The sequence below is a fragment of the Alternaria ethzedia genome, assembly GCF_023757985.1.
Source record: "Alternaria ethzedia strain BMP 0044 chromosome Unknown scaffold_17, whole genome shotgun sequence".
NCBI lineage: Eukaryota > Fungi > Ascomycota > Dothideomycetes > Pleosporales > Pleosporaceae > Alternaria > Alternaria ethzedia.
The window spans coordinates 187,665-200,484 of NW_026056210.1; the positions used below are offsets into that span (position 1 = coordinate 187,665).

Sequence of the window (12,820 nt, forward strand, 5' to 3'; positions counted from 1 at the left end):
CGTTGAAACATGTAGTCATTAGTCTAAGTCCGGGCTGCAGTAGCCATGCGATATGATACAGAATGCAAGAAAGTGAAGAGTGTGTAACCGTCCACTCGTCGTTATTCATAGCGACCGTCAAAACCCTCAAGTTGTGTTCTCGTTACGGATGAACGACCATGCGAAACAGGATACAGACACTCTCGCATATCAACGCCGCGGATTGCTGGCGGAACCGCTAAAGGTGGGGGTATCTGGCAAAGCAAAGACAGGAGGGCGCTATCAGTGGTCGATATTGTAGTGAGAGACTGCGTCCATCATGGCGTGATCCTCGGCCTTGGTCATGGGCGAGAAAGAAGCTCGGCGCCGTTCCTCGGCCTCTTCGATCAGCGGCGCATGTGGGCCGTCAGACGGGCGGGTCCTGAGAGGACGCTGGGCGTGTTGGAGGGTAGTGAGGATGCTGCTGGCATCCAGCTCCATCGCGCTGTACATGCCAGGTTCCATAGTGAATGTGTCCCTGCGAGTGTCCTGGCGTCCGAAAGCCTGCGGAACAGGCTTTAGTTGGCGCCAGTCCATGGCATTCGGATCCGTCGAAACTCGACCATCAAGTAGCTTGAAGGCATCGCTACAACCGACTGTTCGCCCAGTACCCACAGGCGACGAAATGCCGGCGCTCATGTCTATGCTGGTCGATGCCTTGGGTTCCATAATATCGAGCGAGCTGCTCTTGCTTGAGTTGCGCCGTGAGCTCGAAGGGGTTTCCTCGCTCCGGAGCTGAGCGACTCGCTGACACCAGGCTCGCTGCTGGGGGTTTGACTGACAGTCGGCACAAGAGCCAGGTCCGGTCATGGCCATGTTGGGCTTCGCTTCTTCAGCTGAAGAACCACTCTTCATGCGCGTGAGTGAGATGCCCTCGTCGGCGCTGTCAACACGAGCAGGGGGGTCGCATATGCAAATGTCCTTTTGTCCCTCGCAGAAGCCACAGTCTGTAATCTTGTTGTCCTCCGTCGATGGTGCGAATGTAGATGCGCTCTTGAACTTGTTGGTGAAGTCGACTTCGAATTCGACGTGGGGATGCTTCTCTTGGTCGAGTTCTCCTTGGCCGCCGCGAAGTATTCCAGTCATGGACATGCCGTCCATGCGAGCCGAGGCCTCGTCCGGGAGTTGCATATCATTGGTGAGGTCGGCGAGACAGGCGCAATGTTCAGGCGTGCAGCGATCGCATCCTGATTGCGTGCTCTCGAACGGTGCGTCGTGGCGTGCGCTACGGATTTGAACGAAGTTCGGCATGGGATGCATGGGAGCAAAGTCCTCCTCGTAGTTTGGCGTGCAAACGTCTTCGCCTGCTCTCACTTTCTGGTACATATTCCTCCACATAATTTTTTGGGCGTCACTTGTGCGTAGACGCTCTGTCAGTATCTGGATTTCTTGTGCTTGAGCCCGTGCTCGGTCTTCCAGAAGCTGTTTTTCCCGTAGCCATGTGTTGCGGGCATCGTTGAATTCCGTACTGGTCTGGTTGACCTGTTCGAGCAGCATTTGCACATTCTTCTGCTTGCGTTCACGGAAGTTGCGCTGTGAGATGCGGTTCTGGGCCTTGCGCTTGGTCTCGGGCTCCGCGGTGGCAGGCTTGCGGCCGGGCTTGGGTCGGGGCGGGATGGAATGTATCATGCTCGTAGGCCCCCCGCCCGACTGGGAGGGGCCATTGGCGTGCGTGTTGACGGACAACGTGGCGGCGACGTGAGGGCGTGGAGGGGACCTTGGTACGAGTTCTGGGTCGGTGTCAGTTGTGGAAGTGGGCAAGGGTCGATCACGCGGTTGGACAAGTCTGGCAGCCAACAGCCGCGGCGAACTGCTGGTACGCGGGACACGCGGAAAAAGCAATCACGTTACTCACGGCGGATGGAGCTGCGGCGGTCTTGTTCGAACTCGGCAGCGGTGCAGAAGGTGCTTCCCGAGGACTCAGCAGGCGATGGCGCAGGACTGCAATCTGAGCCAGGTGTGGCGGCATTGTTCGACGAGGCCATGTTGCGCGGCGGAGCGTTGGGTGCGTACGGGTCCTGGTTATCAGATGGAGATCCTGAGTTATCAGATCAGCGGGCGTCTTATCCCGAGCAAAGCCGAGTCCGGAGCGGAACGGATCAACTTACCGGCGGCGCTAGGGTGGACATCGTCGGACTTGCTGGGGAAGGGGAACGGGAGATACGCGTGGTACCCGTTTTCCGAAAAAGACTCGTACTCCATGATGGGCAATTATCTTAGAGATGTTAGAAATGTTAGCGAACAAGAATGAAAGAGATAGGCAGTCAGTCTTTATAAGGCATCTGTCTCGCTTAGCATTCGTTACTTCCCTTTTACCACCTGCAGTCACCCAGAGTTAGTCGCTACTATCATGAATTAACGGTCGCACGTGGTTTCCTCCCGAATTAATGCCTCACAAATATGATTGAACTAGGGTAGTCAGTGCAGTCAACCACGGCATGGTCCAGCCCCCACTCCAAGCATTTGAGCATATTTGCCAGGCCTCCCTTTTGCAATCTAGAATAACTGGCATTTGTTTCGGGCTTCACGTCACCCTAGGGAAAACTGAACACCTGGAGCCTACATCGCCTTCAGGTCAGCTACCTTGCATGTATTCATCTTGATGTAGTCTCCAGACATGTTCAAGTTCAGTCTGAGCTATTCAAAAGGTATCACTACAACTTACTCACATCATATTACAACATGGCTATGATCTTTGGCAGCAACACAATTAAATAACGAAAAAACTCATTAGAGACACATCCAGAGAGTACGTCCTAGCAGCAAAGGTAAAAGATAACCCCTTGTAAATCCGCAAGCATTCTGGCATAGTGGGCAGCACCGAGAGCACGCAACACGATCGGCAAAGTCATGCTCTGAGAAACTGGAGACGAGTTACTGGCTACAGCTTTCACAGATCCACTTCGCGCTCTACTCCCTAGCGAGAACCATCAAATAACCCTGCAGAACCGTGACTTTGGAGAGAAAGATCGAGTCACAGGAAATTCAGAGTGCATTGGCCATATGCCCAGGGCTCCAATCAGCAACTTCTTCTTTCAATTTGGTGATGCCGACCCAACTAATACTTGGAGGACGGCGCTCTCGCCGTCTTCGCGACTCCGTAGACCTCGAGACGATGGTCGATGCAAATGGGCTGAGCAGTCTGAGATCCACACATATTTCATCGAAAATGCCGTCTCAATCACGGCGTGCAGAAGCAATCGGAAAGTGAGCTAGCATGGAATCTGAATTGAGGCTATTCTTAGCACACAAGTCCAAGCTGATCCTTTAGGCCCACTTCCTTCTCCGCGAGAATGTTCCTAGTGGCGCGCCTCCGAAGTGTGTCATACATTGGTACGGCGCGGGCCGACGCGCGCCCCCATATAATCAGCCATAGCTAAATGAGTCTTACCCCTACGTCGACTGCAGAAGCAGAAATATCTCCGTCGCTGGTTTCCAAAACTGCTGGCGTTCCGATGTCATACCATGGCTGATATGGAATGGGCGTGCGATGCCCATCAGAGGCCTGTCCGTCACTGCCGCAAGTACCCGCCTGACACTGTGCGCGCCTACCTCTAGATAGATGGACGCGAAACTGGCAGAATGTAGATTTCTATCGATTAGTACATTGAGTATCATCTTATAGGTTCAAAATCATCAAGATGATATTCACCATGTCGCAGTGACCGGTCCATACCATCACTGCCACAAAGCGATACCACCCAAGGCTGCCACTTCCTCCAGTCTCCAACCCGGATGTTCGACAAGCCGTTCCCAAAGCAAATTCTCCTCGTCAAGAGACAAATACTGATACAGGCCCGTGTGCCTGCTGCTCAGGTACCATAAATTTAGTCCGAGCTTTCAGAGTCGCACTAGCCACACCCACAGTACCGAAGAAACATCGTCCCACGGAAATGTCCCCCTTTCCAGTAGCGTCCCCGCAGGGCATCTGAACTCATCGCGCTCCTATGCAGGGCATGGGCTAGACTTGATCGTAGTTCGTGGAGGACTGATTACCTTGGTTGCATTCACCTTAGACTTTTAGATCCCGCTAGCGCCCGCTGCAGCCCTACGGGCCCCTGGCTCGTGAGCGACTGGACCAGGGTATAAAATCGATCGTATCCCCATCTTATGAGCCAGAGCATCATCATTGGCCACTGTGGAGGACGGGTCCCGTGACGAGGCGAAGAGGTCTCGGTGTGTCTGTGTGGGGCGATGCGCTGGGCTGCCTAGGCAGAATGTGCACGAGTTTCGATCAGTGACCGACGGCGGGCTGTGCAATGGCGCGGAGCTGATCTCCGCCGGCTGTTCAGGCCGAGAAAGAGAAAGAGAGAGAAGGCAGGAGTTGGAAAGGTGCGGATGGCGGTTGCGGCATCTGCGGCCTCTCGCTGTGGAGGATGGCTGCTGCACACCGGCACAAGAGCGTGTACAACACTGACAACATCGATCAGAGCAGGGAGCGAGAATGAACATTTCTTATGGGGAGTAAATCCAACATTACATTGCTAAGAAGACGCCGCGATACAGCTCTCCATTGTGAACATTCCAGTGTATCTCATCACAAAACAGCATCGGCGTGGCTGCCTGCCCAAAACCCACGATCAAAACCCCCTCAGCGCATATGCAAACACCATCAACGCTAGACGCCGTTATGCCCATTCAATTCCAGCGCATGGCTCATGCGCTTGCTCTGAACACTACACTACCACCATGTCTCCATCTGATCGTCTCACGGGCGTTCATAACGTGAAGTGCGCGAGCGAGTGCTTGTTCCGAGTAACCCTTTCCATCGACCATCTCACGCTTGAGCGTCGACAGATTGACTTGCCAGCCGATAGGCATACGTCTTCGGAGTTCCTCTTCGACTTTGTTGACCTCGTCCATGAGCTCCTTTGAGCTCTGGCCCTCGCCCTGATTCACAGCGTCCATCGTAGACGCGAGGAAGAGACGAATGGCCTCATCGACGTGCGACTCGTCAGCGATAGGCGAAAGCGATAATTTGGCCAGCGACTCGGTGATACGGATAATGGCTTCTAGTTGACGGACAGTAATGGGAATACTGGATCTTTGGTTTGCGTTGATCTCCGAAGCGTGCACTTGCCGCCTGATGCTGACGAAGTGACTGGACAGCTTCTCCGCAGCCTCAGGCGAAAGACGCGGCGCGCACTTTTGCCGACAGTATGTGATGTAGCGCTTCATCTTCTCGATCGGAATCTCGGCTTGTACGGTCTCTTCGACACCTCGACCACCCATTGCGATACCCATGACGTGCTTTGCTATTCGCTCGTCACGGCCGCGATCGTGTTCATCGCGCACAATGAAGATCATGTCGAAACGCGACAGAATGGTGGTCTGGAAGTCGATGTTCTCGCCGGGTGTCTTCATATCGTCGTAACGACCGAAGATGGGGTTGGCGGCCGCTAGTACAGATGTTCGCGAGTTGAGAATTGTGGTAATACCTGCCTTGGCGATGGAGATGGTTTGTTGCTCCATGGCTTCGTGGATGGCCACTCGGTCCTCGTCGCGCATCTTGTCGAACTCGTCAATGCATACCACGCCACCATCGGCCAGGACCATAGCACCACCTTCGAGGTAGAACTCTCGTGTGTTGTGGTCGCGCTGCACAGACGCTGTCAAACCAGCTGCCGAAGATCCTTTTCCTGAGGTATAGATGGCAATGGGTGACACTTTCTCGACGAACTTCAAGAGTTGCGATTTGGCGGTACCGGGGTCACCCAAGAGGAGTACGTTGATGTCTCCACGCAGCTTCATCCCGTCCGGCAGGATCTTCTTTGCGCCACCCATCAGTAAGCAAGCGATAGCCTTCTTGATGTCCTGGTTTCCGTAGATAGAGGGTGCGATGCAGCGTGCGAAGACTTCGTAGATGTCGGGCCTCCTGCTCATCTCCAAGAATTCTTGTTCCTCCTCCTCGGTAAAGACAGCGTTGCCTTTGCTGCCGTGGTCCACCTCAGCGTGTATGCCGACAGCGCGTATGTATGGGTTGCGAATGGCTACTGCGGCGTTGCCTGCACGCCTCGAGCCCTTCTGCTGGTAGATAGAGAAGACACCCATTACTGAACACCGTGTACCTGGAACGACGCGATTTGCCAGATAGCGGTCTGCGGAGATCATGATGTGTCGTGGTAGTTCACCGACCGGAACCTGATCAGGCGCTTCCTGCAGCTTGAGCACCTGCTGGTCAATGAACTGGCAGCGCTCGTGCATGACATAGTAAGGGTCCAGCGGGCATTGTTCTCCCTGCTCGCCCTCTCCCTTCTTTCTGCCACATGTCCTCGGGAGGGAAACGCCAGAGAAGCCACCCGATACAGGCAAGATCTCTTCGTGCTGACAATTCCTGCATCGTATAGCAAGTGCGGTAGATTTGGACGAAAGTGTAGACGCGCCGATGATGATACCGGGTATACGGACGAGTTGCGAGACGTTGGTCGCGGTCAGGTCGCGGATGGAGAGTTCCGAGGCGTTCGAGTGGAGCAGCAGCTGGTGTTCTGGGAGCTGGATGTTCTTTTGTGAGGGGTAGACGATGCGCTGTGTGCACGTCTTCAATGCCGACTCGAACTGGGAGGCATTAGCATGCGCATGCGATTTCAGAGTGTGCAACGTACGAGGGGTATAATCTCTGCCGGGTTCTGCCTGAGATCATGCGCAAGCTCTGGGCTGTAGCTGATCAGATGCGCGACGTCAATGTCGCAGTAGTATTGCTTCAAGAGAACGTTCTCGCGGATTTGGTCTCTGCAAATAGTTAGACCGCTGCATATGGCACGTGCGACTGTCTGTCATACCTGTAGACGAAGATGTTGTCGAGGGTAAAGTCCATAATAAAGTCGACAAGCGCTTGATGCACGCGCGAGGGCGCAGCTGCATCCCCGGGTCCATCGCCGGCTTGACTGCCGAAGAGGCTGATTGAGAAAGGAGTCTGTCTGTCCGCCATTATGTGTATCGTGCGTATCGTCAGTCGTAATGGTGGTTGTAGAGGGGCAAACACACGCTGTCGCTAGGGGGACAAGGACCAGACGCGCTTTCCTCGCGATTTCGCGCTAGGCCCGCGCGCCTTCCATTTTACACCCGTCTTTGGCCTAGCGCACTCCTCGAGGACCCTACAACCCTTCTTCATCCTTCAACGCGTGCTGCCTGCGACAGACAGGAGAATACGACATCATCTGTGATCATCGAGATGCAAGCCTAAAGATTGTTATACAAACTACCATCATCACGCTCTGGACGCACATCTGATGCTACCCGCACTTCTCGCAGACCGCAAGGATTTTGTCGCGTCTTCATCCGCCATCGGAAGTGTGCATCGTTCAATTTCTCAAGACTAATGCATAGATTCCCAACAAGAAAAGATGGCTCGTATTTGCTATCGTTCCCAGCTTGGCGACTCTCCCACGCACGAGCACGAAGCTCACCACGTGAAATCAAAGTCCATCATCTGGTCCGCCTTCGTATCCAACCTCACCTTACCACCAGGTACTGCCTGAATCGCCTCAGAGCTAGCCGTAACAACATCTCCAGCTACCGTACTGTTCCCCGACCCAGCATCATACTTGACCACCACACTACCACCAACCCGACTCATCATCTTCATCTTGCTAATCCTGCCATCCACCCACTCCAAATCGAACACGAACCCACCTCTAGCCACGAGCCCAGACACACTTCCCGAACTCCATTGCTCAGGTAATACGGGTAGAAGCCATACCTCCCGTACACCCTCTTCATCGACGATATGGGACTGAAGTAGCGCTTCCGCCACACCACTCACGAAGCCCAAATTGCCGTCGATCTGGAACACACCCTCATTGACATCCATCAGGTTATTGTACACACTGGTGTTGAAGAACTGATAAACATTCTCAGCTAGCGCTGTCTGGTTCTGTAACCGCGCGTACCAGTTGATCGTCCATGCGCGCGACCAACCCGTCCCAGCGCCGTTATGGGATAGCCGATCTTCCAAAGTAGCCGCGGCGGCGTTGAAGAGCTTGGCGTCGTAGCCTGGTGCACCTGGTGGGAAGATCTGTGTGCCTGGATAAAGTGCGTATAAGTGACTCACGTGGCGGTGGCCTGGTTCTGCTTGCTCGTAGTCCTGCATCCACTCCTGCAACGTGCCCGGATAGCGCGTTGAATATCGGTATGGCGGAAGTTTCGCTTGGGTGTCTCGAACTCGTTGCAAAAATGACGAGTCGACGGTGCCATTGTTGAGAGTGGAGACCGATCGGAGGTAGTTCGTAAAAAGCTCGTTGAGGATTTCGATATCGCAAGTTGGCGCAATGTCGAAATAGTACGTCTTTCCATCTGCGGCGATGTAACTGTTCTCTGGGGACACGGAAGGATTCGTGACGAGATACTCGCTTCCATTGATGCTGTATGGCTGCAGTGTATCGAGGTAAAACGTAACCGCTCCGGACACCGTATCCAGCCTTGAGGCTAAGAAGTCCTTGTCGCCTGTGTACCAGTAATGCTCGAGTATATGGGTAACAAGCCAGCCAGACGACAGCGTCCAGTAGGTAGCCGGAAGATAGCGATCCACAGGCGCAGTGTCACCCCATAGATCGGTGTTGTGGTGGCTCATCCACCCGGATCCGGACACATTGTACATACTACGAGCGGTATGCATGCCATCCTTGCGCATGAGGTCCAGATGGTCAAACAGCGGGGTATGCAGACTTGATAGACTCGTGACTTCTGCAGGCCAGTAGTTCATCTGGAGGTTGATGTTGACGGTGTACTTGGAGCCCCATTGCGGCATGAACTCTTTGTTCCAGATACCTTGCAGATTGGACGGTAAATTGCCAATGCGCGACGATGCGATCAACATGTAGCGGCCATAGTTGTATCCTAGAGCGGTTAGCCCTGGGTCGACAGCTCCCTCGCGTGTTGCGTTGATGCGCGCGTCTGTTGGAAGACTACTAGCGTTTGCGTCGGATCCGGTGAATTTCAGGATGCTGGCATTGTACAATGGTGCATAATCTTCGATGTGGCGCTGACGAAGCTCGGCATATGTGTATTGACGGGCTCGCTGGATAGTGCTGTCTACAGCCATGCGCGTGTCATTCGATCGGTACGAAGTGGAAGCCGCAAAGTAAGCCGTTGCTTTCGTGGCATTGTCGACGACGATGAATTCGCCAAGCGTCTTCATGTTGCCATCGGTATTGACTGCCAAAGCGGATGTGAAGATAATGGGATCAACACCGCCAGTCCCTCCAGTCATGTATGCAACTCCGTTCGCGTTCCAGTCCTGATCAGATGCCTCGTTCAAGCCGTCCTGTGGTCTGTGTACGCGGATCTGGAATGAGAGCTTCTCAGGTCCGGTGACATGTAAATGATGTACAAGTACGTCGTCTGGGGTTGACACGAACATCTCGCGCTCGTATAGTGTATCATTAACACTGAACTTGACACCCGTAAGTGCGGTTTCCAGATCAAGCCATCGTTCGTAAGTCGTATTGTCGTAGTCGCTAGTACCATCAAAGTAGACTTCCATTTCTCCCAGCGGTTGGTAATTCCGAACGCTTTGGGGCGTGCCCATCATACCCAAATTCGCCAGCTTTTCCGCATCGCTTGCCTGATCTCGTGCGAGCAAGTCTCTTACATCCGAAAGTATCTGGGACGCGTTTTGGTTCACGCGATCTCGAGGGCCACCAGACCAGATGGTCTCTTCGTTGAGCTGTATGCGCTCTTGTACGGGTATCCCGAATACCATGGCACCGAGTCGCCCGTTTCCTACTGGGAGTGCATCTGTCCAGGCATCAGAATCGGCGGGCGCTGTGTACCAAAGGCGTGCGTCGCCTGCTGCTACCAGGGGAGCGAGCCCTGAAGCGACTGTCAAGGTCGCCAGAGTTAGCATATGGACTAATACCTGCTTCTGTAAGTTCTGAGCTCCAGATGATACGCTATGAGGGCTGAAGATATCAGGAAAACACTACGATTATGTACCTGGGATCGTCGCTTCAGCCCTGCGTCGATGAAGATTCTCATTGATGGACGATAATATGCCTGTCTACTGCGAATCCCATTCTGGGTATAGCGCACGATCCCCGCATTCAACGCTCAGTTCACACTTTTTGCTTTGCAGATCTTGTACCCATTGCCTGATGTCTTGCATGGTCTCGCATGCCGAGTAGCTTCGCCTACACTTCCTGGCCCGGAGAAGATCCGTAGAACACCCTGTCGCATTTAGCCTCGGAACATAAGATATGCATCATGATGTAGTCTCGCTGCACCAAAGACATGTAGCAATACGAGGTGTACATTACCCCGCACGTGTGTCCGACTTCCAAGTATGGGTCACGCTTCTCAGTTGCTTGGGAAGCGCGAATTGGTCGCTAGTGACGTAACGCGGATCTGAAGCTACATCAGGGGCGGCTAGGATTGTGGCGCATTTGGTATCGCATTTTGTAGCATACACGTCCTTAAAACTCAACATGTAAGTACCTCTTAAGGCGATGTATACTTCCACCTTAAGAAAGACCGAAGATTGCGACAAGAATCATAGCCACTAGGAGTGGCTAGGCCATGTGCTGAAACGCGCTGCTGGCGGTAGCTGTATGCACTGCCGCATAACCTTTTCTAGGCCTACGTAGCGAAGTTCCGAGCGAGATTCTATCGAATTGTAACCTTGACAGATCAAATGATATTGAAGAGAGTGAGGTCCTCTAGACCAAGTGCAGATCGGTCAGGACCAGTGCGAACGAGCCGAGGAACGTGACAGTCGCCCACCACGGTATACTCATGACAGAAGCCAGGAGGAAGATCGATAGAAGGTGGCGCATGATCAGACCCAGGATCGAGCTCTACTTCGCGCTGAAGCTGTATTGAACCGCTCTGGTATCGTGGACGCAGAGCAGTGAAGCTAGGACTGTCAGGAATCCGAAGCAGAACATCGCCTGCTTTTATCCGCTCTGGCCCCGTACCAATAGCGCCGTCTGCAGTGATGAAGCACGTTCTGCCAATCATGGCTTTTTCAGACTCAGTAATGAATCGCTCCACAAATTTTGGCGGTGGCTCGTCATTACTTGAACTTGAACCCAGATACAGAACAAGTGTAGCATGCTGATCGGACGACAGTTTCGGGAGACCGCCACGTGAACGTGTCAGCGCCTTCAGTAAATCGAGCTCTGGAATGTTCTCGGCAATCGAGGGTTCACTATTGTAAGTAGTGCAGAGTCGTGCCCAAGCCTCAAATGTGTGAGACGTGCTTACTCTTGCGACCTTGTCCATTTGCTTTGCCATGACGCTCAAAGTTTTTCCGTCGCGCATGATTAATTGGTTGCATTTGATCTTGGGTTTGTAAGCACTGTCGAAACTCCGATTGGTGTTTGGTTCGTAGATAGGCTGCGCACGCCAGTCAGGCGTCCATGAAGGTAGGAACTTCGACGATGTGGGATGAGCACCGGCAACACTCAATAGAATCGACGGATTCTGTATAGCTTCCAAGTGGGCGAAATTCATGTAGAGTTCCTCGGCAGTCATATGGTAGCTGATGGGGAGCGGGGCTATACTGAGACTGCTGAACGCGTAAAGTATATCGCGATCATCTGAGCACTTAGCGTCAGGAAAGCTGAGCAGGAGATCCATCAGCCCCCTGGGAAGAAACTGTCCTCGGCTTGAAGCTTGTAGATTTGCCATAGCACGGAGGCGATCGACTACTACTCTGTCATCGGGGGTGAATGCAGTTGAAGCAGCGTCGGATGACCGCTGTAGGCGTTCAATGCGACGTACGAATTCTTGGAACTCGATTGACTTTGTGCCACGCGTCAATATCGCTTCTAGCGCGAGTCCAGTCTCCTGAATAACCCATCGACGATGGAACCAAGGGAGTTTGAGGAGACCCAGAGAAGGCTCCAGTCTGTACCTTTGGAGACTACTACGGCCAGACCCGGTGTCGGTGTGAATCAAGTGCTCGCTATCTCGCTGTGGCCCCAGCCAGATCACAACACGCCTAGCGTCCGCATATATGGCTCCCATCTGTTTGACTTGGCTCTCTTTCTCTTCCAAATCGGCCTGATTGATGGTAATTGAATCTATCCAGAGTAAACGGTAGATTGATGGTCTTCGCAGATACCGCAGCATGTCGGCCACGTTTTGGCGCACTCGAAGTGACTTGAGTTCTCCATCTTCTTCCATGACGGATATCGTCTCGGTGGTCATGTCAATGCCCCAAGCGTATGATATCGACTCGTAGTGCGGATTCCAACGGGGTGATCTAGTGGCTTCTGAAGCGTCTTCTTCGCGTCGCGCCAAGTAACTTGTAGAATGCTCTTCGAATTTCGCCTTCGCAACCTCATAGGCGTGGGCCTGGCTTTTCGCATGATGTGTATCCGTACGCGACCGCGCGAGATCGCGATTCGCAAAGTGCTGAAAGGTTTTGCCGGCTTCTAACTCGTTGTGTGCTTTTGTTAATTCATTTTGGGCGTCGTGATAGGCAGCGTCAAGGTCGAACCTTAATTTCGCAGCTGGTGACAGCCTTGCGCAGTGATCTACCTCGATCTGGATTGGGTCTTCGAAGTGCGCAGCTGAGTGAAGATGAAGAAGCCTTATATCGCTGGGGTGCTTTAGTGGCCGGTAGTGATAGGGCTCCATCGTGCGTCGAGTGCTACGAGGCGCACTTATCTGAATAGCGTCGGTTTCAGGAATCGATAGTTCAAGTGCGGATTGTGCGCGTCAGAAGCTGTGCAAGTAGAGTTGTTGGGGAGAGAAGGGACTGCCGCGAAGGTGGCTCGGCAACAACGCGTTCCTGCCCGGAATGAATTATCCGAATACGTCATCAGAACGACACAACACCAGGGGTGGCCACAGACCTTGT

General features: G+C 53.4%; 4 protein-coding genes across 4 annotated transcripts; all 4 read right to left on the reverse strand.

The window, feature by feature from the left end:
• Positions 1 to 261: 261 nt before the first annotated feature.
• On the reverse strand, positions 262 to 2,220 carry J4E87_006796 (uncharacterized protein; the record flags this gene model as incomplete). Its single annotated transcript, XM_049378397.1, has 3 exons — positions 262 to 1,748; positions 1,874 to 2,056; positions 2,127 to 2,220. 3 exons carry the CDS (start codon positions 2,218 to 2,220, stop codon positions 262 to 264), a joined length of 1,764 nt encoding a protein of 587 aa, XP_049231790.1.
• Positions 2,221 to 4,674: 2,454 nt separating this feature from the next.
• On the reverse strand, positions 4,675 to 6,946 carry MCM5 (minichromosome maintenance protein 5; the record flags this gene model as incomplete). Its single annotated transcript, XM_049378398.1, has 3 exons — positions 4,675 to 6,573; positions 6,621 to 6,747; positions 6,798 to 6,946. 3 exons carry the CDS (start codon positions 6,944 to 6,946, stop codon positions 4,675 to 4,677), a joined length of 2,175 nt encoding a protein of 724 aa, XP_049231791.1.
• A 474-nt stretch (positions 6,947 to 7,420) lies between these two features.
• J4E87_006798 (uncharacterized protein) lies at positions 7,421 to 10,103 on the reverse strand (the record flags this gene model as incomplete). The annotated part of the gene is made up of 2 exons (XM_049378399.1): positions 7,421 to 9,828; positions 10,100 to 10,103. The coding sequence occupies 2 exons, from the start codon at positions 10,101 to 10,103 to the stop codon at positions 7,421 to 7,423; spliced, it is 2,412 nt and encodes an 803-aa protein (XP_049231792.1).
• A 538-nt stretch (positions 10,104 to 10,641) lies between these two features.
• On the reverse strand, positions 10,642 to 12,141 carry J4E87_006799 (uncharacterized protein; the record flags this gene model as incomplete). The annotated part of the gene is made up of 1 exon (XM_049378400.1): positions 10,642 to 12,141. The coding sequence occupies one exon, from the start codon at positions 12,139 to 12,141 to the stop codon at positions 10,642 to 10,644; it is 1,500 nt and encodes a 499-aa protein (XP_049231793.1).
• Positions 12,142 to 12,820: the final 679 nt, after the last annotated feature.